General features: G+C 43.7%; 1 protein-coding gene across 1 annotated transcript in view; it reads left to right on the top strand.

Annotated features, from left to right (window-relative positions):
- Positions 1 to 27,962, top strand: part of gucy1b1 (guanylate cyclase 1 soluble subunit beta 1) — a 167,670-nt gene that overhangs the window by 37,813 nt on the left and 101,895 nt on the right. Inside the window, exons 5-8 of the mRNA XM_048539724.2 lie at positions 4,414 to 4,611; positions 13,598 to 13,828; positions 26,781 to 26,903; positions 27,011 to 27,141. Coding sequence (XP_048395681.1) covers positions 4,414 to 4,611; positions 13,598 to 13,828; positions 26,781 to 26,903; positions 27,011 to 27,141 — 683 coding nt within the window. The remainder of the gene's footprint in view (positions 1 to 4,413; positions 4,612 to 13,597; positions 13,829 to 26,780; positions 26,904 to 27,010; positions 27,142 to 27,962) is intronic.

Here is a 27,962-nt window from a genome sequence, read left to right as displayed (position 1 = left end):
AAGGATCCTGGGATTGTATTCATTAGAGTTTAGAAGGTTGAGGGGAGATCTAATAGAAACTTACAAGATAATGTATGGTTTAGAAGCGGGGAAGTTGTTTCCATTAGGCGGGAGATTAGGACCATTGGGCACAGCCTTAAAATTAGACAGCGTACGTTTAAAACAGAAATGAGACGACATTTCTTCAGCCAGAGAGTGGTGCGCTTGTGGAATTCATTGCCGCAGAGTGCAGTGGTGGCCGGGACGTTAGATGCCTTCAAGGCAGAGATCAACAAATTCTTGTTTTCTCAAGGAATCGGGGCTACGGGGAGAGTGCAGGGAAGTGGAGTTGAAATGCCTATCAGCCATGATTTAAACGGCAGAGTGGACTTGATGGGCTGAATGGCCTTACTTCCACTCCTATGTCTTATGGTCTTATGGACTTCTCTCACTGGAGGATAAGGAGGTTGAGGTGAGATGATCACCTTCAAAGATGTTTAACATCGTGAGGAGCATGGACAAGATGAATGAAAAGGTCTTTTCCCGAATTTGGGAGAGTCCAAAACTAGGGGGAGTTCTTTTCAGGTGAGCAGATTTTCAAGAAATGAGGGGCAATGATTTTTAGTGGTTCGTGTGAGTTACAACATCTAAAAGACTTTTTCAGTAAGCTGGTGAATAGAAAAGGATTGCTAAGATATAGGCTAAATGCAGGCAGGTGAGACCAGTTTAGTTTGTAAACATGGCTGGCATAGACTATATGACCGCAGGACCTGTTTCTGTGCTTATGACTGACTTTTTAAAAACCTATTTGGATGTGGATGTTGCCAGTTGTTCAAGAACTCATTGTCCAGAGAATGATTGAGAGTCAACCACATTGCTGTGTGTCTGTAGTGACATGTAGGCCTGACTACGTAAGGAGACATTCCTTTCTTTAAAGGACAGTTGGATTTTTTAAAAACATGGCTTCCATTCCCTTTTAACACGTTATTGAATTCTGATTTCTTCATCTTCTATGGTGCTATTCAAACTCATGTCCCCAGAGCATTGACCTTTTTGAGATCTGGATTATTAGTCCAGTGACATTCCCACTGTGTCACCACCTCTCCTTTTTCACGCAGGTGGAATTGAACCTTATCGGTTTGAGGTTATGGAGCTATTACTACACTCATTGGTGTTCAATGGGGTTACTATATCTGTGGGTTTGTGCCCCCACTACCAGCATGGTACCAGCAGATGGTTAATTATTATCTAGGAATTAAACTAGATAATGTTTAAAACACAGACCACAAAGGCATGTAGGACAAGCTAAGAATTCTGATTCCCAAAGCCTGTCCACTAAAGTGCAAGTTAAAAATGTGTTGTTATACACTCAATTTGCTTGGATAAGTGCAGTTCCAAATACTTGAACTTGGTGCTGTCTGTGGTAAAGCTGAACTAAAGCTGAGAACGTTATTCATTACAACACATGAACGTTGCCCTGGAGAGGGCAGTGAATGAATAACTGTTGTTTGCAACAGCTTGAGCTTTTGGTTTTAGAACTTGAACTTGAAATGGTGCCAATTGCTGCTTAATGCATTGTTTTGAGATCTTTCATTTGCAGTTTATCCTTGGCCTTTTTGGTAGAGGTAAAGGCAGCCAGTGCATGGATACTCCCACCTGCTGCTTAACAGGTGTTTTTACACCCTGAGGACGACAGCTGTTTAAGAAGGCAGCTCACCGTGACCTCCAGGAAAGATAGGGATGGGCAATAAATGCTGACATAGCTAGCAATATCCACATCAAGTGAACAAAAAAAAAGCTATCACACCATAGATAAAGAGTACGGAGGGAGATGGATTAGATGTCCACCGAGCAGGCTATTTCTTTTTGGCTATTGGAGGGAGAAAGTAAAGAACAAGTCAGTAAACTACTGGCCAGTCAGTCTAACCACAAGTGGTGGGGAAGCTCGCCGGGGGGGGCGCAGAGAGAACACTAAAAGCAGATTAATTCTGTTTCAGAGGCAGGGATCAGTCCAACAGCCAGCGTGACTTTAGGTGATCACATCTGACCAACTTGATGAAATTTTCTTTTTACGAAGAGATGGCCAGGTATGTAGATGAGGACAAGGCTCTTGATGTAATTTACTTGGACTTCAATAAGACCCTTTTTGGTAAGCGCATGCATGTGAGACTGACAGCAAAGGTACACGCCCATGGTATCCAAGAAAACTTTGGCAAATTGGATCCACAATAGGCTGAATGGCAAAACGCAGAGAATGATTATTGAAGGGTGCTTTTCCAACTGTTAAATCTGTGTCCAGTGGGGTCCCACAGAGGTCACCTTTTTGAACACTTTTTTCTGCTTGTGGTTGACGTAAATGATTTAGACTGCAATGGAAGAGGATCGCGCAACAAATTTTGCAGATGATACAAAATTTTTGGGGTGGTAAAAGTCGAGGAGGATAACCTTCGACAAGAAGATAACTGACAGAGCTAATAAGTGACAAATATAATTCCATCTGGATAAATGTGAGGTGATATTCTTTGGCAAGACCGATTTTAAAACAAGGGAATATGTGAACAGTGGGACCATAGGAAACAGGATCAGATTTTTTAATGAATGTACCTTTAGTTATCAGGATAAGTGGATGAAGTGTTTAAGAAGGCAAATGGTATACTTCCCTCTTTTATTATTCAAGAGTTCAAGAACTGGAAGGTTATGATCGAACTAGTACAGGGGAAAAAATGTTTCTCCTTTGTTGGAGGGATCAATGACCAGGGATTGTGTAGATTTAAGCTAGTGGCAGAAGGCTTAGAGGAAAGAGTCAGATTGAATAGAATCCCTGCAGTGTTGAAACAGGCCCTTCAGCCCAACAAGTCCACACTGACCCTCAGAGCATCTTATCTAACCTTCACACCTCGATCGCTACGGGCAACTTAGCATGGCCAATACTGCTAGCCTGCACATCTTTGGACTGTGGGAGGAAACCAGAGCACCTGGAGGAAACCCATGCAGACACTGGGAATGTTCAAACTCCAAACAGCTGTCCAAGGGTGGAATCGAACCTAGGTCCCTGGTGAGGCTGCAGAGCTAACCACTGAGCCACTATTCAGCCCCCAAATGTACAGCATGCGAACAGGTCCTTTTGGCCCAATTCTTCCATGCTGATCAGAATATCCTAAATTAATCTAGTCCCTTTTTCCAGCATTTGGCCCAAATCTGTCAAGCCATTCTATTCGTATACCCATCCAGATGCCTTTTTAGATGCTTAATCATACTAGCTTCTAGTAGCTTATTCTATTCATGCACCATCCTCTTCATGAAAAGTTTACCCCTTTTAGGTTTTGTTTAAGAAAAAGAAAAATCTTTCTTCTGTCCTTTAAACCTATGCCCTCTAGTTTTGGACTGCCATGCTTCTGGGAAAAGACCTTGTCTATTTACCCTATCTATGCCCCTCATGACTTTTATAAATCTCCTATAAGGTCACCCCTCAGCTTCCTGCTCCAGGGCAAATAGTCCCAGCCTATTCACCAGCTGTGTATAGCTCAAACCCTTCAACTCTGGAAACATCCTTGAAAGAGTTCAGAAAAGATTTCCAAGCTTCACAACATCCTATATCAAGGAGACCAGAATTGCTTGCTGTATTCCAAAAGCGACCTAACCAATGACCTGTACAGCTACAACATGACCTCAACTTTATACTCAATGCATTGAATAATTACAGCAAGCATAGCAAAAGCTGCCTTCCTTGCTGTGTCTACCTATGCCTCCAGTTCCAGGGAACTTTGAACCTGCACTCCAAGGTCTCTTCTTGTTTATCTTGTATCTCTTTGTCACTTGTATTTATGGAAAACACTGGATATAAGAAAGTTGCCACAATTTGGTATCACTACTGTACAGAAATTATCAGAGGAAATAACTGAGACAATGTTAGGGCAGTGTTCGTCTTTTGTTGCCTCTATGGCTCCTGGGTTACTAGAGAGGCTACAGGCTGCTGCCAAATGAAGGATTTCCTAACTGGGCCCACCACGCTATCACTGCTGAAACTGACACAACCCACTACCCTGCCAAAGAAATACAGACCGGACCTACCAAGTAACTGAAGATGCCACATTGCCACCATAGCCATGGGGATGCAGTTAGGATACGGGACCGACTGCCTTTTCTCTTTTGACAACTGGCATGGACCCAATGGGCTTAATCACCTCCACCTCCAATGCCAAAATAACAGTCACTTTTTCGACTGACTCAGTATAAGGCATGTAGAGAATGGACAGTATTGTGGATGTTAGAATCTTTTTGTGTTTAACTTTTTAAACATTTTAGCTCGCTTAATTTACAAATTTTGTTGTTCAACTTTTTAAGGGCAGATGAAGCTTATTATTTGATTATTATTCAGCATATTATTTTAAACATTTAAGGACACACACTTTTTTACCTTTTTTGTCCCCCTAGAACCTAGATGCTTTACATGACCACCTGGCAACAATCTACCCAGGAATGCGTGCACCATCATTTCGATGCACAGATGCAGATAAAGGGAAAGGTCTTGTTTTGCATTATTATTCAGAAAGGGAAGGTTTACAGGATATTGTAATTGGAATCATTAAGACAGTTTCACAGCAGCTTCATGGCACTGAAATAAACATGAAGGTAAGATAATATTTAGAACTTTAATAATAAACATTAGAAAAACTGAAGCATAGAGTTGTTTCAATGCATGTTTCTCCCATCTGTAAGATTAAATAACTCACTTCATTACAGCATATTACTTGTTTAAACAAAGACGTAAAAATAATCAATTTTATTACTGTTTTAAAACAATAAGTTTGATTTTAGCTGGCATTGTAATGCATGTTTTCTTGATATTTGGGTTGTTAAAGGGATTGCCTTTTATACAGAATGCTGAATCACACAAGTGATCTGGAGAGGCCTACCTCAATGTCAGGAGCGAATCACTACCTCCTTTTATGTATCTGCTGAGTAGCATGGTTTGTTTCTTTGCTATTATAATGTAATGTGGGGTTATAGCATGTTAAACAGCTTATTACCATCATAAGCCACATGCCACCTCCATGAGATTCCGCATCCTGCATTATCAAATATCAAACAAGCCAGGCATCAAAAAACATTGAACTCAAAACAAGTATCTGGTGACTTCAACTTGGCACTTTGTTTGAATAGGCCTCCTGTTGAATGCTGGGCACCAGCACATGCCATAAGCACTGACTTCTGGCACCATAAATTTTGACATCAATGTGCTGACTTCTAAGAACATCATGGCACAATTCAAATCAACTTAAGGACACGGATGCACATCAAGGCTGCACTGACAATTCTCTAATACTATGAGAACTGCAGTTGGCAGCATGCACCAAGCCCATGGATCAAACAGTATCTTCAGGCTCTTCACTTGCTGTCATTGTGCATGCTTGTTCTGAGCCCACCTGGGCACTCACAACATTCCTGCTTCGCACAGCCTTGCCTTTGTGTGCTTTTGGTTTATCAGGGCAATGTGGTGAGAGGCAAATCTGTGGCACTGAGTGGCTCCACTGTAGAACGAGAGAGAAAAGATAGTAGGAAAACAGTAGCAGTGGTGATTCTATTTTAAGGGAATGATATGTTGGTCAAATGTACAAGTGACAACAGGATAAAATGTTGTCACCCTGATGCGAGAGTCGAGGATATCTCTAAGCAGGGTGTTCTGAAGAATGAGGGAAAACAGCAAGAGGTTTTTCTTTCTCCATTTTCGGAAATGTGGGTATTACTGGCTGGTCAGCATTTCTTGCCCATCACTAACTGCCCTTGAGGGAGGTGGTGAGCTACCTTCTTGAACTGCTGCAATCTACCCGCTGTAGGTTGACCCACAGTGCTATAAGCAAGGGAATTCCAGGATTTTGACTCAGCAACAATGAAGTTCCTCCTTGCCCCCAAACCCTATGTTGCAACAATGAAGGAACGGCAATGTATTTCCAAGTCAGGATGGTGAGTGACTTGGTGGTGGTGTTCCCTTATGCCTTGCCCTTCTATATGGAAGTGGTTGTGGGTTTGGAAGGTACTGTCTGACTATCTTGTAGATAGTACACATTGGAGGGAGTGGATGCTTTAAGTGCCAATTGAGCAGACTGTTTTGTACTGGTTGGTGTCAAGCTTCTTGAATGTTGTTGGGGCTGTACTCATTCAGGCAAGTGGGGAATGTTCCATCACACTCCTGACTTGTGCCTTGTCGATGGTGGACAGGAGAGGAGTCAGAAGGTGAGTTACTAGTTGCAGTATTTGTAAATTCTGGCCTGTTATTGGAGTCACTCTGACCAGAAACTCAACTGGATTCACCATATAAACAATGATAACCCCCATGATAGTGGGGAATTCAGTGATGGTAACACCATTGAATGTTAAGGTGTGGTGGGTGATGGTCATAGCCTGACATTTGTGTGGCACAAATGTCACTTGCCGCTTGTTAGCCCAAGCCTGGATATTGTCCAGATCATGCTGCATTTGAAGATGGACTGCTTCAGTATCTGAGGAGCCCTGAATGGTACTGAATGTTGTACAATCATCAGTGAACATCCCCACTCCTGACCTTACGTTGGAGCAAAGGTCGTTGTAATAACTGAAGATGGTTGGGCCTTAGACGTATCCTGAGGAACTCCTGCAGAGATGTCCTGGAGCTGAGCTGAACTGAGTGACTAACTGACCATCTTTGCAATAACTAGGGAGAGAGGGGGAGTTGGATATCTCTCCCTATTTATTTCAGAATCCCCACCCCACCCACTTCTTAAGAAGGGTCTAGGCCTGAATCGTCACCCTTCTTGCTCCTCTGCTGCTTGACCTGCTGTGTTCATCCAGCTCTACACCACCTTGTTCCCAGACTATCCAGCTTTTGGTTACAATTCAAACCTTCTGTGTCCAGTGAGTGGTAATCCTCTTCTGGACTCTCTAGCTTAATATCCTTCCTAATATGGTGACCAGAACTGGATACCACTCCTCCAGAAGAGGTCTCCAACATCCTGAACAAATTTGTGACTTTGCTTTTTGACTACAGGAGTTGGACTGAGCTGTGAAGTGAAGCCTGCTAAATGTCACTTAACCACCCTGTCAGTGATGCAAACTTCAATGAACTGTGTACCTGAACTAAGGCCTCCTTGTTCTGTAACACTACCTAAGGGCCCAACATTAATTATATAAGTCCTAGTGATAATGGGAACTGCAGATGCTGTAGAATCCAAGATAACAATGTGTGGAGCTGGATGAACAGCAGGCCAAGCAGCATCTCAGGAGCACAAAAGCTGATGTTTCGGGCCTAGACCCTTCTTCAGAGAGGGGGATGGGGAGAGGGAACTGGAACAAATAGGGAGAGGGGGAGGTGGACCAAAGATGGAGAGAAAAGAAGATAGGTAGAGAGGAGAGCATAGGTGGGGAGATAGGGAGGGGATAGGTCAGTCCAGGGAAGACGGACAGGTCAAGAAAGCGGGATGAGGTGGTGGGTAGGAAATGGAAGTGTGGCTTGAGGTGGGAGGAAGGGATGGGTGAGAGGAGGAACAAGTTAGGAAAGCAGAGACAGGCTGGGCTGATTTTGGGATGCAGTAGGGGAAGGGGAGATTTGAAGCTTGTGAAGTCCACATTGATACCATTGGGCTGCAAGGTTCCCAAGCGGAATAGGAGTTGCTGTTATTGCAACCTTCGGGTGGCATCATTGTGGCACTGCTAGAGGCCCATGATGGACATGTCATCTGAGGAATGGGAGGGGGGAGTTAAAATGTTTGCGACTGGGAGGTGCAGTTGTTTGTTGCGAACCGAGTGGAGGTGTTCTGCAAAGCGGTCCCCAAGCCTCCGCTTGGCTTCCCCAATGTAGAGGAAGCCACACTGGGTACAGTGGATACAATATACCATGCTGGCAGATGTGCAGGTGAACATCTTGATATGGAAGGTCATCTTGGGGCCTGGGATAGGGGTGAGGGAGGAGGTGTGGAGGCAAGTGTAGCCCTTCCTGCGGTTGCAGGGGAAGGTGCCGGGTGTGGTGGGGTTGGAGGGGAGTGTGGAGCGGACAAGGGAGTCACGGAGAGAGTGGACTCTCTGGGAGGCAGACAAGGGTGGGGATGGAAAAATGTGTTGGGTGGTGTGGTTGGATTGTAGATGGCAGAAGTGTCGGAGGATACATTTGCATCCGGAGGTTGGTGGGGTGGTATGTGAGAACGAGGGGGATCCTCTGGGGGAGGGGGTTGTGGCGGGAGCGGGGTGTGAGGCATGAGGTCAGAGTAGTCTGGCAGTCATTTTGGAAACCCCTTTGTAGGGGAGAGTGGTTATGGAGTAACCATCCCAACACCCACAAACGAAGCTGCATTAGAACATTATTCCAACGAGCTGCAGCACAAAGGAACTACGCAGAGCAGAGGAAAATCACCTATACAGCGTAATTCAAAAAGAATGGGTACCCTATGAACACAGTCTGCTGATTTTTTTTTTTTTTTTTTTTCTCAGCAACAAACCCAAAACAAACAGACAAAACGGGCTCCGAAACCATAACCACTTTCCTCTACATGAAAGACATTTCTGAAATGACTGCCAGACTACTCTGACCTCTTGGCATCATGGTAGCCCACAAACCCACCAACACACTAAAACAGCAGCTAATGAACTTAAAAGACCCTATACAGACAACAAATAAAACGAATGTCATCTACAAAATACCTTGCAAGAACTGTGACAAACACTACATTGGACAAACTGGCAGAAAGCTAGCCACCAGGATACATGAACATCAACTAGCCACAAAACGACATGACCCACTATCACTTGTATCCTTACATACAGATAAGGAAGGACACCACTTTGATTGGGACAACACATCCATCCTAGGACAAGCCAAACAGAGACCTGCACGAGAATTCCTAGAAGGATGGCATTCAAACCGGAACTCCATCAACAAACACATTGGCTCCAAATCAATCTAGCATCCCCTGAGAAAAAGAACAGGAAATGACATCACCAACCCAAGGAAACCTAACCAGATAAATAGAAAGTGGGACATAACACCAGCGCTTCAGAGGCTCACTGTTACCTAGAATGGTGACGAAACGTCTGAAAACTAACCTTCCAGCTCACCGAGCAAACTCACATCCAGGATTGTTTTATGGTTGTTACTGTGGGTACGGGGTGTGAGGGATAAGTTGCAGGAGACACGGTTGAGGGCATACTCTACAACTGCTGGAGGAGATGTTGTGGTCCTTGAAAAATGAGGACATCTGAGATGTATGGGAGTGGAATGCCTCATCCTGGGAGCAGATGCGGTGGAGACAAGAGCCCATGGTATGCTTGCTTCGATTAGGAAGGGGCACTGAGTGTAACGATAAGCAAGTTCTGCGGTTTTATAAGACTTTAGTTCGGCCACACTTGGAATACTGTGTTCAGTTCTGGTCACCACACTACCAGAAGGATGTGGATGCTTGGGAGAGGTACAGAAAAGGTTTACTGGGATGTTGCCTGGCATGGTGGGCGGGGGTAGGATTTAAGCTATGAAGATAGACTGGGTTTGTTTTCACTGGAACACAAGAGGTTGAGGGGTGACCCGATCTTTTTAAGATAGTGAATGGCATGGATAGAGTGGAAAGTATGAGGCTTTTTCTCAGGCTGTTCCTCAGACTGACTTACGAGGGAACTCCGAGTTCAAAGTGTGGGGAGTTTGAGAAAGGCTTGCTTTGCATATCTAAAAGGGTGGTGAGTGCCAGAGGAGATGGTGGAAGCAGACACAGTAGCAGCATTCCAGAAGCACCTGGACGAATACGTGAATAGGAACGGAACAGAGGGATACAGATCCTGTAAGTGAAGACATTTTTTTATGTGGGGCAAAGTGAGGTGGCGGAGGCTTAGAGAGCTGTTGCTCCGCTGTATCATTCTTCATTCTTTCTTTGTATATTTAGGGCCTTTTAATGAGTGTCACATCTCCGTTGTGGAATCCGTGGCTTCGAAGTGTAATGGAAGCATCTTCAGTGGAGGCATTTAAGAGGCTTTCGGATGATTATTTGGGTAGAAATATTGTAAAAGGATATAGTAAGAAACCATGATGTTAAATAATGATGCCCATTTGAGTCTGCAGAGGCAATGGCTCAGATGACTTCCTGCAATTAAATATGTGATTCACTCAGGTTCAGCCTCAGTATGTACACTTAACTAACTTGGCCAGGAGCATGTCAATCATGGAACTTACTGCATTCAGTGTCTGTCATAATACTGAAAAGATTAAATGAAGTTATTTTTGCCTCTCTGATGGGTCTAGGCCCGAAACGTCAGCTTTTGTGCTCCTAAGATGCTACTTGGCCTGCTGTGTTCATCCAGCTTCACACTTTGTTATCTCTTATTTTTGTCTCTGCCTCTCTCAACACCTTTTGCCAGTGTCACATGTTGTGGCTCGCTTTCAGCCAGTATTTGTCTCTCTTGCTAGGCCATTGCCACTGACTTCTGTGTTATTGTGATGTCACTGCTCAATTTCTAAGGAGCAAATTGCCTTTGACAAACATTTGAACCCCAAGAGTGTTCACTCTGCATGCACTGCAAACAACAGATGATGAAATTAATGCAAACTAAATGTAGCTGCAGGCTGGGAGTGTGTGCTTCATGTATTTGCTCTTCAATGTTAATGTCCAGCAGATGTGGATCCCACACTTTGTTCATCGAACTGCCACTGCCTCTGCCCATTCTATACATTGTCCCAGCTGTTTTCAGCTGAATTTTTTCATTCAAGAAGGGTAAATGATAGCAGGGAATGCAGCTCAAGAAGATACTGGAATCTGCCTGATACTTAGCTACTTTGCCAGAGCCTCCATGTCCTGTATTACCTTCTGCAACCCTGACAGTTGACCTCCTGTTCCCCACCACATGGAGGCCCATCAATTTGAACTTGGCTTTCAACGTTCCTCCTTGCCCCCAGACCCTGACTTTGCAACATAATGATGCCCACCATGGTCCTCTATGCTCCCTCTGTGAAGACTAGAATGGTTCCCCCAGTTCCTGTATAGCTTACTGTACCATCTGATGCTGTTCCACTTTATACCCCTTTTTATACCTCTGGTTTATCCCTAGTTACCATCCTTGTCCTACCTGAAATGCCTCCACTTTCCTACACCACATGCACACGCACCTCCCTCCTCCCTCCAGCCTAGGCTGCTACGTTCCTCTCTTTCATAAGAAGCCCCTCCACTGGGCTATGTTCCACTACCTGTCTTGCCTGAACCAATCTTGACCCCCAGGATCGATCTCTGCCTCTGCAGCTCTCCAATTGCTTGTGATGGCCCTACAGGACTGACTGATATTCACATCCATAGGTGTAATCGGACTTATCTCCTAGCTTTGACTGGCCCAAATAGATGATTAAAGGTGAGCTGCTAGACTGTGTATGTACTGTGACTGATCCTGGCCCCCCCCCCCCCCCCCCCCCCCCAAACTGCCGAACGATGCTGGATTCCCTGTCCTTGATTGAACTGAGGACAAGTTCCCAATTACTTTCTGACATTGCCTTTTGATCGCATGGACATGGTTTGTTTACCATGTAGGCAACTGGCGCATGGTTAGATTGACACTCGATTAAAACCTCAGTAAGATATGACCCCTTCTGATCCTATTGAGAAGCACAGTAAGCAGCATGTGCAAAAGAGTATGTCAATTTGGCAGTACTGACTACCTTTAGTTTCTGGCTGTAATACTATCAGGCAGGTACTGCAAGGCAAGTTGTCAAGTGCCATCTCTGGTTTCTGAATTCTCAGCATTTAACTTGCTTGTGGTGGATGGTAGCACAAGAAGCTGCATGTTTAATGAGCTGAGATACACAGTTCAGGTCATTAACAAGCAATAATAATCCCTCCTTGAGGGGCAATTTGTGGCATCTTAGCGAAGCATATCACCTTGACACAAGAAGCTCTGTTTAAAAGATGCTGCAAGTTATTCCTGATGTTGGGAGAGCAGCCTTGTCGCTTTTTTGCCATAGTACCAGGTCATCCAGGCCCTTAAGATTCTGTCGAACATGAGGGATTAAGGAATGTTCGCGTATAAAGGTGTTGTTGTGCACTGATCATGGCAAACCAGCATGCTGTTTGCAGTTCAGCAAATGGTACATTGCTCCTCACTGCATTGAGTGCAGGAGCAAGGAGGTTTCACTGTAGATATACAGGGCCTGGGTGAGACCACACCTTAAGTATTGTGTGCAGTTTTGGCACACTCTATGGAAGGACTGTAGTGAAGGCTCATGAGGCTGAATCTTGGGATCACGAGTTTCTTGTATGAGAAGAGGTTGGGGCTTCTGGGCTTCTATTCATGAGGTTAGAAGAACACAAGTGGATATCATTGAAACGTGCATAATTCTGAATTCCTTATTGTCATGTGTGCTGAAGTATAGGAGTACAGTGAAAAGTTTCCAGTGTTGCTTATGGTCTCATTGGGTACAAAGTACCCAGGTACAAATCTTAAATACCAAAAGAGGAGTAAAGATTACCATACAGTGATCCATTGTATAAGTTAGAAATCGGGCAGAATTAAAAGATAAACATTACAGTCAGAAACAAATTGCAGATGAATGTTACATTGCAGTAACTCAGCACAGGGGCTTCCACATATGGTCTGATCTATGTTGTAAGCTGCTGGCAGACCTCAGTCCCACCAGTGTCCCTGTTCCTCTCCAGGCCTCCAGTTCACATCACTCCAGCTTTCAGAATTCTGAAATATTGTCACTCCTCTTCTCTTCCGACAGGCATCCATCTAGATTGCCCATCATTGCTTTTTCTCATTTATACTATGTGTAATCTCGGATGGTCTGATCTCGAGTTTGTTCCTCATCATTAGTGATGTATCCTGTACACAGCCTAGGATTCTTCTTCTGTGTAATTGTTAAAGATTTGATTTGCCAAAGCTATATGCAGATTAAATTTGTCCATTATTGCGCTTAGGCCATTATTGCTTGGAACTCTAATGTCCAGTTTAATTTCCCAGCATTGTCACTGTAGTATGTGGGGTCTGTATATTTTTAAAAAAAAACCCTGTCATTATTTTCTGCCTGCCCTTGTTTCGAGCTTTACCCAGCATTCACTGTTGTTTTTGACTCAATGCTGTTCACTGAGTTGAAGGGCCCTTCATAAATATGGTTACACTTTTATTTCAATAAAGCAAAAATGGTTGTTTTAATATAGTTGAGATTCTGAGTCAGGTTTTATTATGAGCAGTGAATTTTTTTTAGATTAGATTCCCTACAGTGTGGAAACAGGCCCTTCAGCCCAACAGGTCACACCGCCCCTTGAAGCATCCCACCCAGACCCATCTCGCAATAACCCACACACCCCTGAACACCACAGGCAATTTAGCATGGCCAGTTCACCTAGCCTGCAAATGTTTGGACTTTGGGAGGAAACTGGAGCACCCAGAGGAAACCCACAGTCACAGGGAGAATGTGCAAACTCCACACAGACAGTCACCCAAGGCTGGAATCAAACCCAGGTCCCTGGCACTAAGGCTGCAATGCTAACCACTGAGCCACCGTGCTGCCTGCTAATGCATGACATTCAGTTATAGCTTCTTCTGATTGAAGTTTCTCAAACATTGGTGTGCAGAAAATGATAAAGCTAACTTTGTTTTTCCCATTTGCTTGAACTTCTAGGTGGTCCAGGAGAAGAGTGAAGAATGTGATCATATTCAATTTTTGATTGAGCATAAAAGTTCAGAAGAAGAGGCTTTCTCTGAGGATCTGGATAGGTTTGAGGAAAATAGTATCCAAGAATCCAGAATTAGTCAATATACTTTTTGCAAGGCATTTCCTTTTCACATCATGTTTGATAGTGAATTAATGATAACACAGTGTGGGAATGCAGCGTACAGAGTGCTGCCACAGGTATGTATTTTGTTAAAACTGTAAGCTAATTACCAGGCTGAAACTTGGCAAAAGGGTCATTATTGATAGATTTTGAGGATAGTTATTCCAGAACAGGCTATCATTTATCACTGTCAGTGCAGATTTGAGGCTCACACACGTATCCCACTTCAACAGATTTGCAGTGTTAACCTTTTTTCTGTTCACCAAATTCACTGAAGATGAGCAAGGTGCAATGGCCTTGCCATCCAATTCTGTTAAGTTGTGCTCTTATGACTGCAAGTTACTATTCTCTGTCAACAAATGGTGAAACTTTATGCTTATCTGTAATACAAATGTATATGCAGCTGCAATGCAAATGAAATAATATCTGTTGGGTATATTTTTTAGGATATTTAGTGAGATGTTCTAAAAGTTATATCAGAATTCTGGTGATGATTTATGAAAAGCCTTTAAAGCTCTTAATTCTGTGTGACTTTGGAGAATTGGAGTGTTGCCCACTGGTAGGGATGTGGGGTTTCAGCTCCAGCAGCAGTGAAGAAGAGAATGTCAGTTCCTAGCGTGAGAGTGCTGATATTAGGTATCATGAGTGATGGGGGTTGCCTAGCCTTAGGAATGAGAGGAGAATGGCTTCTGGGTAAAGGAAGAATGCCAGTTCTAGCAACTGGGTAGATGTCATGTCAGCATGACCTGGCAAGGAGTGTAAGTAGTAGGGGGTGCATTATGTGTTGGGAGTGTCGGTTTGATTGTTGCCCAGGAGTTGAGCTGCATTTTTGTTCTTCAGCTTTGTCCTTAGTAGTTATTAACTTAAATGCAAATGAACTTTCCCAAAAATCTCCAAAATGGGGCCTTTTACAGTGTTCAAAGAGCAGAGGAATTTTCCATTGGAGTTTTCAATTTCTGATGGGCAGTTACGTGTGAGTATTGCTTGTGTTGCATCTACATTGTGGCAATATGAAAAAGCGAGCTTCACCTGTTCCTCAAATCTTGCTGAAATAGAGAAAAATTTGTGGAATCCTTTAATATAGAGAGCTATAGAGGCTGGGTCATTAAACGAATTGAAGACTGAGCTAGACAGATTCTTATTAAATAAGCGAATCCAGGATTGTGGAGAAAGTGAACCCAGGATGGTGGGGAAAAGGCAGGTTAGTGAAATTGAGGATTATCAAATCAGTCATGGTCTCATTGAATCAATGAGCTGAATCATCTTTGTATTCTTAAATCATCTGGTCTGATGGAATTTGCAGAGGTCGAAATCCTCTACTCCTAACTGTCCCACTACAAATTATCGTATGCTGAAAAGACTGAATCCTTTAAAAATACCCAGCTGATCTAGCGCACACATTTTGGAGGATTCCAAACAAGCTACCTGTTTCCACCCGCCACTTCAGCTGACTTCAGGCTAACCTGGACAAAAGAATATCAGTGAAGCCGATTTAAAGGTATGGGAGAAGTAATCCTCAACAAGCATGATTATGTCAACGAAACGAACGTAATTACCATGATAGACCCAAATACTTATCTAGTGTAGTGAACTTACCACCGAGATGTCCCAAACACACTGCTTGCAAACAAGTGTTTAAAAAAAACACTTATTAGACTTGTGTAAGAACAACATACTGCCAGGTGATTACAAGGTAAAGTTTATTCTCATGGCTGACTTGTGTATGGGCTGGCTAAGACACACAGCAAGTGATGTCTCTATGATAATAAAATGTGAGGCTGGATGAACACAGCAGGCCAAGCAGCATCTCAGGAGCGCAAAAGCTGACGTTTCGGGCCTAGACCCTTCAATGTCTCTATGGCTGTTCTTATCTGTGAACCATTTCTGAAACTGTCACCAAACTGATGGTTGGTATGGTGGCTCAGTGGTTAGCACTGTTGCCACATAGCGCTAGGGACCTGGCATCAGTTCCACCCTTGGATAGCTGTCTGTGTGGAGTTTGCACATTCTCCCCATGTCTGCATGAATTCCCTCCGTGTGCCCTGGTTTCCTCCCACAGTCTAAAGATGTGCAGGCTAGGTGGATTGACCATGCTAAATTGCCCGTAGTGTTCGATTAGGTCGGTTTATAGGAGGATAGTTCAGGGTGGGATGCTGAGGTTCAGGTGTGGACTTATTGGGCTGAAGGGCCTGTTTCCATTCTATCAGGATCCTATGAATTTCAAGGGAGCCTGAAATACCAATGATGTATCTCTTGCAGCAGTATGCTTATTAAGAAATTACTGATTTTTTTTCTCTTCTTTCCCGTAGACATGGTTGATGAGAAAGGAATGATAGTGAATTAATGGGCAAAATTTAAACATAGGTGTTTCACTGTCCCAATTGGCCATTGATTATGACTGTTGTTAGATTTTTTTTGAATATCTATTTTGTCAGGACATTGCCTGCATGTACTGCTGGTGTTAGGAAGCATCTAAGATGCTCTTGTCCTCGGGCAGTCAGAAGGTGTGTGCGTGTGTGTGTGTCTCGTGCGGCTGCGCCATTTATGATAGGTTAATGGGACACCAGCAACAGGTGCAAGTACCTTTTTTTAAGGTGAAAGTCGGGAGGTTTAGTGGGGATTTGACGAAAGACTTTTTGCACCCAGATTATGCTAGGGGTCTGGATACATTGCTTGGGAGGGTAGTTGAGGTAGGTTTACAACCTTGAAAAATTAATTGGATGAACACTTGAAGTATCAGAATATCCAAGGCCATGTCCCAGTCCTGGACAGGTGAGGTTTACTGTGACTTTGGCAGTACAGACTTGATGGGCCAAATGGTTGCTTCTGTACTGTATGATACCACTGTGATTGAATTAAAATTCCATGAAAATCTGGAAGTCAAAGCAAATGATGGCAACTAATAACTACTGGTTGCTGTCTTTTTAAAAACCCACCTGGTTCACTCCTGGACTGTTCTTTAGGGTGGGAAATCTGCTATTCTTAACTAGTCTGACCTACACATGGCTCTTAACTGCCATCTGAAATGACCATTGCAAACCAGTCAGTTCAAGCAGCAATTAAGAATAGACAATAAATGTTAGATGATGACAGTAATGGTGATGCACAAACCCTTGAACAAGGGTGTTTGGTTTTTTAAAAAAAAAATCAGTCAGCAGAGATTGGCACAGGTACACAGGTCTTTGTCATTTGGGCATTTCAGCTAAGGGTTTGAAGCTTCTTTCAGCTATAAGTATGAATGTACCATCTGTTATCTTTTTACCCCTATGAAGCAATGAATTAACATGTATCCAAAAGTTGCACATGTATAAACCTATATTTGGATTTTTGACTTTCATTTAGTCTTATCACTATCAAATCATCATCCTATTCATGCATTTTGTTTTATTTGTTTGTGGGACATAGTTATCACTGACTGTCCAATCCCTTCCTACCCCAATTCCTCTGGAAGATGTGGTTCTCGACTGTTCCGAACCACAGTAAGGACTGCAGTTGTTGGAAGTTAAAGCCAACAGATGTGTAGATGGAAAAACACAGCAGGTCATACAGGATCGAAAGAGCAGCAAAATCAATGTTTTGGGTTGAAACCTTTCCTTAGGACTGGGGAAGGGCAGGGAGCCCAGAAAGATATGGAGGGGGTGAGGCTGGGGAATGGTAGGTGAGGTGAAGAAAAGTGGATGCAGTTAGGGAGTTATTGTGGCTGGTAAGTGGGAAGGGTGGTGTGAATTGGTATGAGGGGAGGTGTAGGGGCAGAGGTAGCACTTCCTGTGGTTGCAGGGCAATTTATGGGTGTGTGGAGCTGACAAAGGAGTTGTGGTGTGAATAGTCTCTGCAGAAAGCAGACAGGGGTGGGGAGGCAAATATCTTTTTGGTGAGGCCTGATTGTAGGTGGCAGAAATGTTCGAGGAAGATGTGTTATATTCTGAGGCTGTAGGGTGGATGTGAACACCAAAGTGACTGTGTATCCTTTGTTACTGTTGATTTTTGGGGGAGGGGGTTTGAGGGCAGAAACATAGGAAGTAGTGACGATGTGGCTGAGGGCACCCTTTAAGAAGAGGCCCCAAGCGACACCTGTCCCTACACCTCCACCCAACGCCCCAAACAATCCTTCCAAATCCAGCAGAAATTCACCTCTCTTCTAACCTGATCTGCTGTATCCATATGTATTCTGTCCAATTGGCACAAGCCAACCAACCCAACCTTCCCGTTGCCATCCACTTTAACTCCCACTCCCTGGTGACTTGTTCATGCTTGGTTGCCGCCTCTGTCAGTGAGGCCAAACGTAAACTGGAGGAACAACACTGATATTTCACCTTGGGAGCTTACAGCCCAATGGCCTGAATATGGACTTCAGCCTGTAGGGAACTAGATAATGGAGTCAGTGTGACTAAAGGGAATAGTAGTTGGGGAGCAGATGATGAACACAAAGGGACAGGTGGTCTGAGGTGCATTTGTTTTAATGCGAGAAGTGTAGTAGACAAGGCAGATGAGCTTAGGGCTTGGATCGGTACCTGGAGGTATGATGATACTGCTATTACTGAGATTTGGTTGAGGGAAGGGCATGACTGGCAACTAGTTGTCCCAGAATATCGATGCTTCAGGTGGGATAGAGAGGGAGGTAAAAGGGGTGGAGGAGCTGCAGTAATGGTCAAAGATGATATCACAGCTGCACTGAAGGAGGGCCCCATGGAAAACTATCAGAGAGACAATATGGGTAGAACTCCAGAAATAGGAAGGATGCAGTAACAATGCTGAGCTGTACTACAGGCCTCCCAACAGCGAGTGTGAGATAGAGGTACAAATATGTAAACAGATAATGGAAAGGTGTAGGAGAAACAGGGTGGTGGTGATGGGAGATTTTAATTTTCCCAACATTTGACTGGGATTCACTCAGTGTTAGGAGTCAAGACGGAGCAGAATTTGTAAGGTGTGCCCAGGAGGGTTTTCTAGAGCAGTAAGAATGTAGTCCAACTCAAGAAAGGGCCATACTGGACCTGATGCTGGGGAATGAACCTGGCCAGGTGGTTGATATTACAGTAGGGGACTACTTTGGAAGTAGCGATCACAATTCTGTAAGTTCTTCTACAATACTCATGGACAAGGATAGGAGTGGTCCTAAAGGAAGAGTACTAAACTGGGGGAAGGCCGACCTATACCAAGATTTGGCAGGATCTGAGGAATGTAGGTTGGGAGAAACCGTTTGAAGGTAAATCCACATTTGATATGTGGGAGGCTTTTAAGGAGACGTTGATTAGCATGCAGGAGAGACACGTTCCTGTGAAAATGAGGAATAGAAAAGGCAAGATTACGGAGCCGTGCATGACAAGTGAAATTGTGAGACTAGCCAAGAGAAAAAAATGAAGCATATATGAGGTCTAGGCGACTGAAGACAGACGTAGCTTTGCAAGAATATTGGGAATGTAGAGCGAATCTGAAGAAAGGATTGAGATATTGCTGGCAAACATGGTTAAGGAAAATCCCAAAGCCTTTTATTCATATATAAAGAGCAAGAGGGTAACTAGAGAAAGGATTGGCCCACTTAAGGGCAAAGAAAGAAAGTTATGCGCTGATTCAGAGAAAATGGATGACATTCTTAACGAGTACTTTGCTTCGGTATTCACCAAGGAGAAGGACATGACGGATGTTGAGGTTAGGGATAGATGTTTGCTTAGTCTAGGTCAAGTTGACATAAGGAAGGAGGAAGTATTAGGTATCTTAAAAGACATTAAGGTGGACATGTCCCCAGGTCCGGATGGGATCTATCCCAGGCTACTGAGGGAAGCGAGAGAGGAAGTAGCCGGGGATGTAACAGATATCTTTGCAGTGTCCTTAGACACGGGTGAGGCCCCAGAGGACTGGAGACTTGCTAATGTCCCCTTGTTTAAAAAGGGCAGCAAGGATAATCCAGGTAATTCTTGACCGGTGAGCCTGACATCAGTGGTAGGGAAGCTACTGGAGAAGATACTGAGGGATAGGATGTATTCCCATTTATCAGTGATAGGCAACATGGTTTTGTACAGGGAAGGTCATGTCTTATCAACTTAATAGAATTCTTTGAGGACATGACAAAGTTGATTGGAGGAAGGGCTGTAGATGTCATATACATGGACTTCAGTAAGGCGTTTGATAAGGTTCCCCATGGCAGGCTGATGGAGAAAGTGAAGTCACATGGGGTCCAGGGTGTGCTAGCTAGATGGATTAAAAAACTGGCTGGGCAACAGGTAGTAGTAGTGCCTGTAGTGTTCCACAGATGGCGTTCGCCCAGGGCAAATCCGAGGAGATGCATTTTGGAAGATCACATGCAAGGGCAAACTATACAGTAAATGGAACAGTCCTAGGGAACATTGATGAACAGAGAGATCTGTGTGTTCAGGTCTATTGTTCCCTGAAGGTGACCACGCAGGTCAATAGGGTGGTCAAGAAGGCATATGGTATGCTTTCCTTCAATGGATGGGGTATTGAGTACAAGAGTTGGCAGGTCATGTTGCAGTTGTATAGGACTTTGGTTTGGCCACATTTGGAGTACTGTGTCCAGTTCTGGTCGCCACATTATCAAAAGGATGTGGATGCTTTGGAGAGGGTGCAGAGGAGGTTCACCAGGATGTTGCCTGGTATGGAGGGTGTTCTCTATGAAGAGAGGGTGAGTAGATGAGGATTATTTTCATTAGAAAGACGGAGATTGATGGGGGACCTGATTGAGGTCTACAAAAATCATGAGGGATATACATAGGGTGGATAGCAAAAAGCTTTTTCCCCATAGTGGGGGACTCAATTACTAGGGGTCATGAGTTCAAAGTGAGAGGAGGAAAGTTTAAGGGAGGTATGCGTGGAAAGTTCTTTACACAGAGGGTGGTGGGCGTCTGGAACGCGTTGCAAGTGGAGGTGGTAGACGCAGACACGTTAGCGTCTTTTAAGATATATTTGGACAGGTACATGGATGGGAAGGGAGCAAATGGACACATGGTTAGAAAGTAGATGACAGGTTAGACAGAGGATCTTGATCAGTGCAGGCTTGGAGGGCCGAAGGGCCTGTTCCTGTGCTGTTGTTTTTCTTTGTTTCTTCAGTCTCCTCCCCCAACCTGTCCATGTTCTGACTTCCATCCACTCCACCCTTCCTACTGACCAACCAGTATAACCACCTTACTGCATCTTACCTATCTCCATCTCACCTACTCTCCCCAGTCCTGACAAAGGGTTTAGGCCTGAAACAATTACATTCCTGCTTCTTGATGCTGTCCAACCTGTTTATTCTTTATTCATTCGCAGGATGAGGGCATTGCTGTCTAGGCAGCATTTACTGCCCATCCCTAATTGCCCAGAAGGCAGTTCAGAGTCGCCCACATTACTGTGGGTCTGGGGTCACACGTAGACCAGACCAAGTAAGGATGGCAGTTTCCTTCCCTAAAGGGCGTTAGTGAACCTGTATGTCTCTGGACTCTGGTGACAGCGCCTCCTGCACCTGCTGGCCATTGATATCAGAACCTTAGGAGATTTGTAGAAGTCAGCCAGGATGCCTGGCCCCTCCTGGCCTCCAGCAATCAGTGTTGACCAAGGTCTCCCAAGACCAGCATAACCTCTGGGTCAGCAGCCCATCTATAGTCCAGGTGGGAGTGCTTAGTTAAGCATTATGCCATAGCACCTACACAAATGAATGCCTTCCTTATAAAAGGAGTATCATGACATGAAGATAGGTGGACGGACAGTGTTGAGGAGGCAGAACACTGCAAAAAGACATGGATAGGCACAAGTGGACAAATAAGTGACTGATAGAATACAGTTTGGGAAAGTATGAAGTTATACATTGCTCTAGAAAAAATAGAGGCATAAATTACTTTTCTAAACAAGGAAAGGCTTCGTAAATCTGAAGTACAAAAGGACTACGGAATTCTAGTTTAGGATTCTCTCATGGCTCGGTTGGTGGTTAAGCACTTAGTTATGATCTTATTCTTAATTAAGAGAACTAAAAAATAAGAGCAGGGATATATTGTTGAGGATGTTAGGTGGCATTTGCACTACTGTAAGCAATTTTGGGCCACATATCTAAAGGAGGATATGCTGCCTTTTCATGAAGATGTAGACGTTGAAAAGAATATGCCATTTGTTCCTGGAACTGTCAAATGCAGTTGAGGACCCTGGCTCAAATTGTCAAATTTAGAAGCATTAGGAGTGATTTCAATAATTTTAAAGAATAGAGACCTGGAGAAGGTGTCTCCTACTCATGGAGACATCAGGATCCAAGATCTCAGTTCAGTGAAGGGACGATCCTTAGAATTGAGATGAGTAGGAACCTCTTCAGTCAGGGTGGTGAATCTGTGGAACTCCTCATTAGCATAGAAGTCTGTGGAAGCCAGATCATTACCTATTTAAGATAGATGGGCTCTTGATCAAAAGCTTAGTGGGTGACGGCTCAAGAATGGGGTTTGATAAAAATATATCAGGATTGAATGGTGGAGTAGACTCTTATGGGCTGAGAAGCCTAATTTTGCATCTGTATTGTATGACTGAACATGGGATATGTATTAACAAGAGCATCCACTAGTTGCTTGAGGCCAAGAAGGTGTCTTGCTCTCTAAGATCCGCCAGTCACTTTAATGGAAGAAGTGACTTTTGGAAGAGAGAAGGATATTATAGCCTGTTTGAACTCTCCACTGCCCTAGTTAAGATGTGCAATCCTTATGGAATTTCTGCTAGATCTTCTGGCATCTTCCCATTTGACATCCAGTGTATGTCCCAGAGGTTTTTTCATCTGGCTTATCTGCTTGGGGCTCAAGATAATTGACTCGCAAACTTCTCCTGGGGTCTGAGCTGAGACTATGACCTAATCCGACATCTAACCTCTGTACAGCACTTAAATCAGTGGGCGCAATGACTCAGCTGATAGATACTGCCACCTTGATGGTGTATTCCTAACTTAATGCAAAGTACACAACAAGTGTGGGATTGTATAGCTTCTAAAGTCTCATCTGAGGTCAGTGTCAGACTTTTAGGGTTAATTGTTTCTGGGTCACTCTTCTAGAATACAGTTGAGTATGTCTCCTCAGTGAGAAGGAACACTGAAAGTAGATGCACCTTGGACGACTCATCCATTATCTGTGCTCATTTCATTCTGCCTGTTGAGGCACTTCTTTCCTTGGGGTAACCTTTCCAGCCATCATGCCCTACTTACAAGCCACCAGAGATTCTTCCTTTTGCAAGGTCAGCTTTCGGAGCATGCACCACATTCCTAGCAGAAATCTCCCACGTGTACTGTACCATAGTTGGGTGGGCATGTCCATGATTGGCTTCCTGACTCACTCTGGTAGAACGTAGACCATTCCCAGTATTGTAGTTGGGTCCAATGGATAACCAAACTGCCATGTCTCTCTCCCTGGCTTTCTTCTTCATAGTGTAGGTTTCCTCTTGCCATCTAAAGAGGAGAGCTGCCTCCTGTTTGATCACAGCTGCCATGTGATTATCTTGAAAGCACTGGCTTAGGTTGGATTGGATGCCGAGGTTCTGTCTGCTTTTGTCCATGACACCCATTCATTCCAGGTAAAATTCTGATCCAAGGAATACTAGTCTGCTGACATGCCTCCTTTCTGACACACGAAACACAACATTCCCAGCAATGGCAGAAGAGCAGAAAGACAAGGAAGTTAGAGACAGAGATAATGGGAACTGCAGATGCTGGAGATTCCAAGATAATAAAATGTGAGGCTGGATGAACACAGCAGGCCAAGCAGCATCTCAGGAGCACAAAAGCTCCTTTCCAGCCTTTCCAGAGACAGTATCAATTTCACGGCTGTAGTCACCTGCCCAGGTATTGAAACTATCCATGACAATGGATAGGAGAAAAATGTGATATGCGTGCTCTGACATGACTGTGTTGCTGTTGGGGTGAGAGGGAAGAGATGTGAAAATGTCACCTTGCTGGAGGACAAGATCGCACCTGAATTTTGTTGAAGAAATCTCAAATGATAACTTTGCGCCAGACTACTGAAGGAGATTTGGCTGCACATTGCCAAATGTTTAGCATATGGGGACCCTCCTAGAAAACTTCTCTTCATTCCCAGGGAGCATGGAGGATTGCTGCTCTGTGTAAGTTCTCTTTGCAGAACTTTGAACACAACTTTCCACATGGAAGAAGTGGCATCTTTGAACAGCAACTTTTGAACCAACAGTCTGGCTGCTATCTTTGCTTCCGTTGCAATGCAACAAAATTCACAGCAGTTAAGTATTCCAATGAAACTCGAACACTTATTGTACAACTTCAGCTTGCTGCTGTGGAAGCTCATACTATGATGTACGAACTCAGTGCTAATTCACGGTCTTGGAAACGGCTGATCAAATAGACTGTAACATAATCTGCAGAAGCCTGCTCTCAAGCAGGATTCTAGGATTGAGTGAGTGTTGAACAGTAGGTTTATCAGCTCATTAACAAGTTTGACATGAGCAGGTTTTGGAGAACTGAGGAATGGAAAGACAGGCTAAGAATGCATATTTGTACCACCTTTTGTTTACAAGTTTTTTTGTGAACTACAAGTGCACATAGCTGTATGTGAATATGTAGTGGTGATAATGATCACAAGGCTTAAATCTGATCCCTTTTTTAAAAAAAATAGGAGCAGGCTGAAGCCATTCAAGCCTGCTCTGTCATTCTTTGTGATTGTAGCAAATCATCCAACTCAATAGCTCAATTTCCAGGAAGAATAAATTCTAAGAGATGGAAGAGAAAAGGAGAATTAGATTGGCAGCCCTAGTAAGGGAAGATGTTGCCGTAGGAATGAAGGATGGCAAGAGGGACAATGAAAGAAGCCATTTGGTAAAGTTAATCAAAAATGTGTAATCACACTTCTGAGGATATTCTGCAGGCTTCTACATTTTGAGGGAGAGGAACTAATCCACAAGGAAATCAATGGTGTACGAAGAGGGCAGCATGATGGCACAAGGAGGATGGCATTATGGTTAACACTGCCTCACAGGAGAAGGGACCTGGGTTCAATTCCAGTCTCTGGTGACTGGGGTTTGCGCAGTTCAAAGATGTGCAGGTTAGGGTGGATTGGCAATGTTAAATTACCATGTAACGTCCAAGGATGTACTCTGTTAGGTGTTTTAGCCATGGAGATAGTAAGGACTGCAGATGCTGCAAGTCCGGTTTGATAAAATGAGGAATGCAACAGTTCAGACAGCATCTGAGGAGCGGATGAAGAGGTAACAATTGAGGCTACCAGCTGTTTCTATTTGTTAGAAGCTATATGTTTCAGTATGAGCAGGTCTGAGCCATTCTGAGTGCAGGTAAGTGTCCTGGGCATACTGCAAGCCTGAAGCTCCTCAGGTGCAGTATGCATTGCTTGGGAAATTCCAAAGTTCTGTTCTAAGGTTTTAGTAATCAATTCACATTCCAGCAAAGTGAGGTTTTTAAGCTTTTTTCCTGCATTGGATTCCATCTGTACACAACACACACCATGGGGCAGCTCAGTGATGAGCACTGTTGTTTTAGTGCCAGGGAGCTGGGTTCAATTTCATCCTCTGTCTGTGTCTGTGGAGAGTTGGCACATTGCTCCCCATGTTTGAATGGGTTTCCTCTGGGTGCTCTGGTTTCCTTCCACAACGCAGGTTAGGTAAATTGGCTGTGCTAAATTTCCCAGAGTAGTGAGGATGAGGAATAAAGGTATATGGTAGGGGCTGGGTCTGGGTGGGATGCTCTTCAGAGGATCAGTGTGGACTTGATGGGGTGAATGGCCTGCTTCCAAACTGCAGCGATTCTAAGAAAACTCAGCTGACACAGCCAGCAGATGCTGTCCAAGTCTGCTTTTAATCTGGGAAGGGGCAACTCTCATCTCCCTCCTTTCCCTTTAGACTCAGCTTTGACATGAACTTCAAAGTCCATGTTTCTGAGAGGTTCCAGCCCACTACCTCTGCAAAGCTATCTTTCGAATTTAAGATAACTGCATGATATAGCAATCATAAATGGCTGCCATACTGTGCTTAACTTGTAACCACACTTGCATGTCTCAACTGGGTTTCTACCCCTGTGATTCCAAATCTGTCTCCAAGCCAATTAAAGGGACAGCCTAAGGACTAGCAATAGTTTCTCCCATGGGTGGATTTGAGACTTGGTAATGGTCCCAACTGCTATTTCTCTACCTTTTTTTCAGAAGCAAGATTTTTTCCATGATTTCTGAGTTTGCTTTCCTGGTGAATGAGCCTCTTCACTGAATAGTACATTCTCCTAAAGTCTGCCTTACAAGGTCATCTTTATAGACATAATTTTCTGATTCTCTTTCCTAAGTGTGTTGAGCATCAAAAAGCATCAGACATATGCCGTGGCATGGTATGGCATGCCATGCCAATGCTCACTGTTCATGTGTCTATGTTGTCGCCGGGTGAGCTCAGCAGTGGATCATTTCCTGGGACTGGGATGCCCTGCCCTCCCACTTTGTCACCAAACAGTGGTTGACAACCACTGACAGCAATGCTCCCCCTTGAGCCAAGGCTGCTGGCTGAATAGCAATGCCAAAGTCCAGGATCAGTTGGAAAAGTAACTTCCTTGGGTGGGAGGGCAAGGTTGCAGATAGGGATCTCTGAAAGGGATTACTTCACTGATCTGAAAAATCCTCTTGATTATCCCCAGATTAGGTCAGAATGAGGCAGTGCCAGAAAACTTAGCAGCCAGGCCACTTCCTTTTTTATCTTTAGGGAAAATTGTCATTTTTGACTTAGCAGGAACAGCTAATCATCTCATTGGAATGAGAAAGTCCTTAACTAACTATTAGCCTCAATGGGCAGCAGGATGGGAAGGTGAAGCTTTGGCCTTTCTAACCAGAATTTGTTTCCTGATGTGGGAAATCAGTGGGTGCAAACTTGTCCAATTTGCTTTCCCTGCTATCGCCTCCTCACTTTTTCAAGGCTTGATGCCTTGAAAATGAAATTTGTTTTGCCACTTGACTTTTTCTTAGATAAAAGAACCATTTTAATTTTGTGATTTTTGAATCATGGAAGCAACATTTGGTTATTGTTTGTAATTGATCCTTTTTCTTCCTGCTTCAGCTCCAGCTTCAGCCTGGAAGTTGTAATCTTCGGTCAGTTTTCTGTTTGGTCCGCCCACATATTGACTTTACTTTTCATGGAATCCTGTCTCACATTAATACAGTTTTTGTATTAAGAAGCAAGGTAAACTCTTATAACTTTATGTATAGTCCAGTAAATTCTTGTAAAGTCTACTTCATGATACTTTTCCTCCAGTTTATTGAAAGTAAATTTTCTTGTATCCACTGTAGGAAGGTTTACTGAATGTTGAAAAGGCAGAATCTGATGATATGTCGGGTACTGAAATCAACTGTTTACGTGTGAAAGGACAGATGATCCATTTACCTGAAGCAGAAAATATACTTTTCTTGTGTTCTCCCAGGTATATCTTTTATTTGTCACAAAATAGCTGTAATAATGCCATTTATCACATGAGCTGGAACATATGATTTTTCTGTGAATTTGTTTTTTTTGATTCTGTCAAAGACATAAGAACACAAGAAATAGGATCTGGAGTAGGCCATCCAGTCACTCCATCCTGCTATGTCATATGAACGCGACAGAAGTTCGATACCAGCCCCACTCTGCCACCCTATTTTCATATCCCATTGTACCTAAAAAGCCTTTGATCTCAGTCCTAAAATATACTCAAACTTTGTATTTACAGCCCACCGGTGTAGAAAATTGCAGTTATTCACAACCCTCTGAGTTCTACTTTGCTAATGTTTCCACCAAGAGCAAAATTTCAAATTTGGTCAAGTTGCAGATGGAGTAGAATGTTGGCAATCACTTGACCAACCTATATCTCTTTACAGAGATAGTAGGAACTGCTGATGCTGGAGAATGAGGTAACGAGGTGGAGAAGGGTCCAGACCTGAAATGGCAGCTTTCCTGCACCTCTGCTGCTTGGCCTGCTGTATTCAGCTGCCAGTTTTTACAGTCCGTTTGTCTTGTCACAGTTTATTTTTCAATCTAGCTTTGTGTTGTCAGCAAAATTGGATGTTATATTTTATCCACCTATTTAGATAATTGACTTAAATACCTGAAGCACTAACACTTGTGACATTCTGCTCATGGTTTCAGTTCATGGGGCAGTAGGGTAGCAGTAGGATGTATAGCTGAGACAGGCTTCATTGAACCGCACTGTGACCAGTGTCTTGGCGAATTGAATGACTAATGTTGAAGAGAAGGCTTTAAACTGAC

The sequence above is a fragment of the Stegostoma tigrinum genome, chromosome 1 (genome assembly GCF_030684315.1).
Source record: "Stegostoma tigrinum isolate sSteTig4 chromosome 1, sSteTig4.hap1, whole genome shotgun sequence".
NCBI lineage: Eukaryota > Metazoa > Chordata > Chondrichthyes > Orectolobiformes > Stegostomatidae > Stegostoma > Stegostoma tigrinum.
The sequence above is the reverse complement of the archived record's forward strand: the minus strand, read 5'-3'. Positions and strand labels throughout refer to the sequence as shown.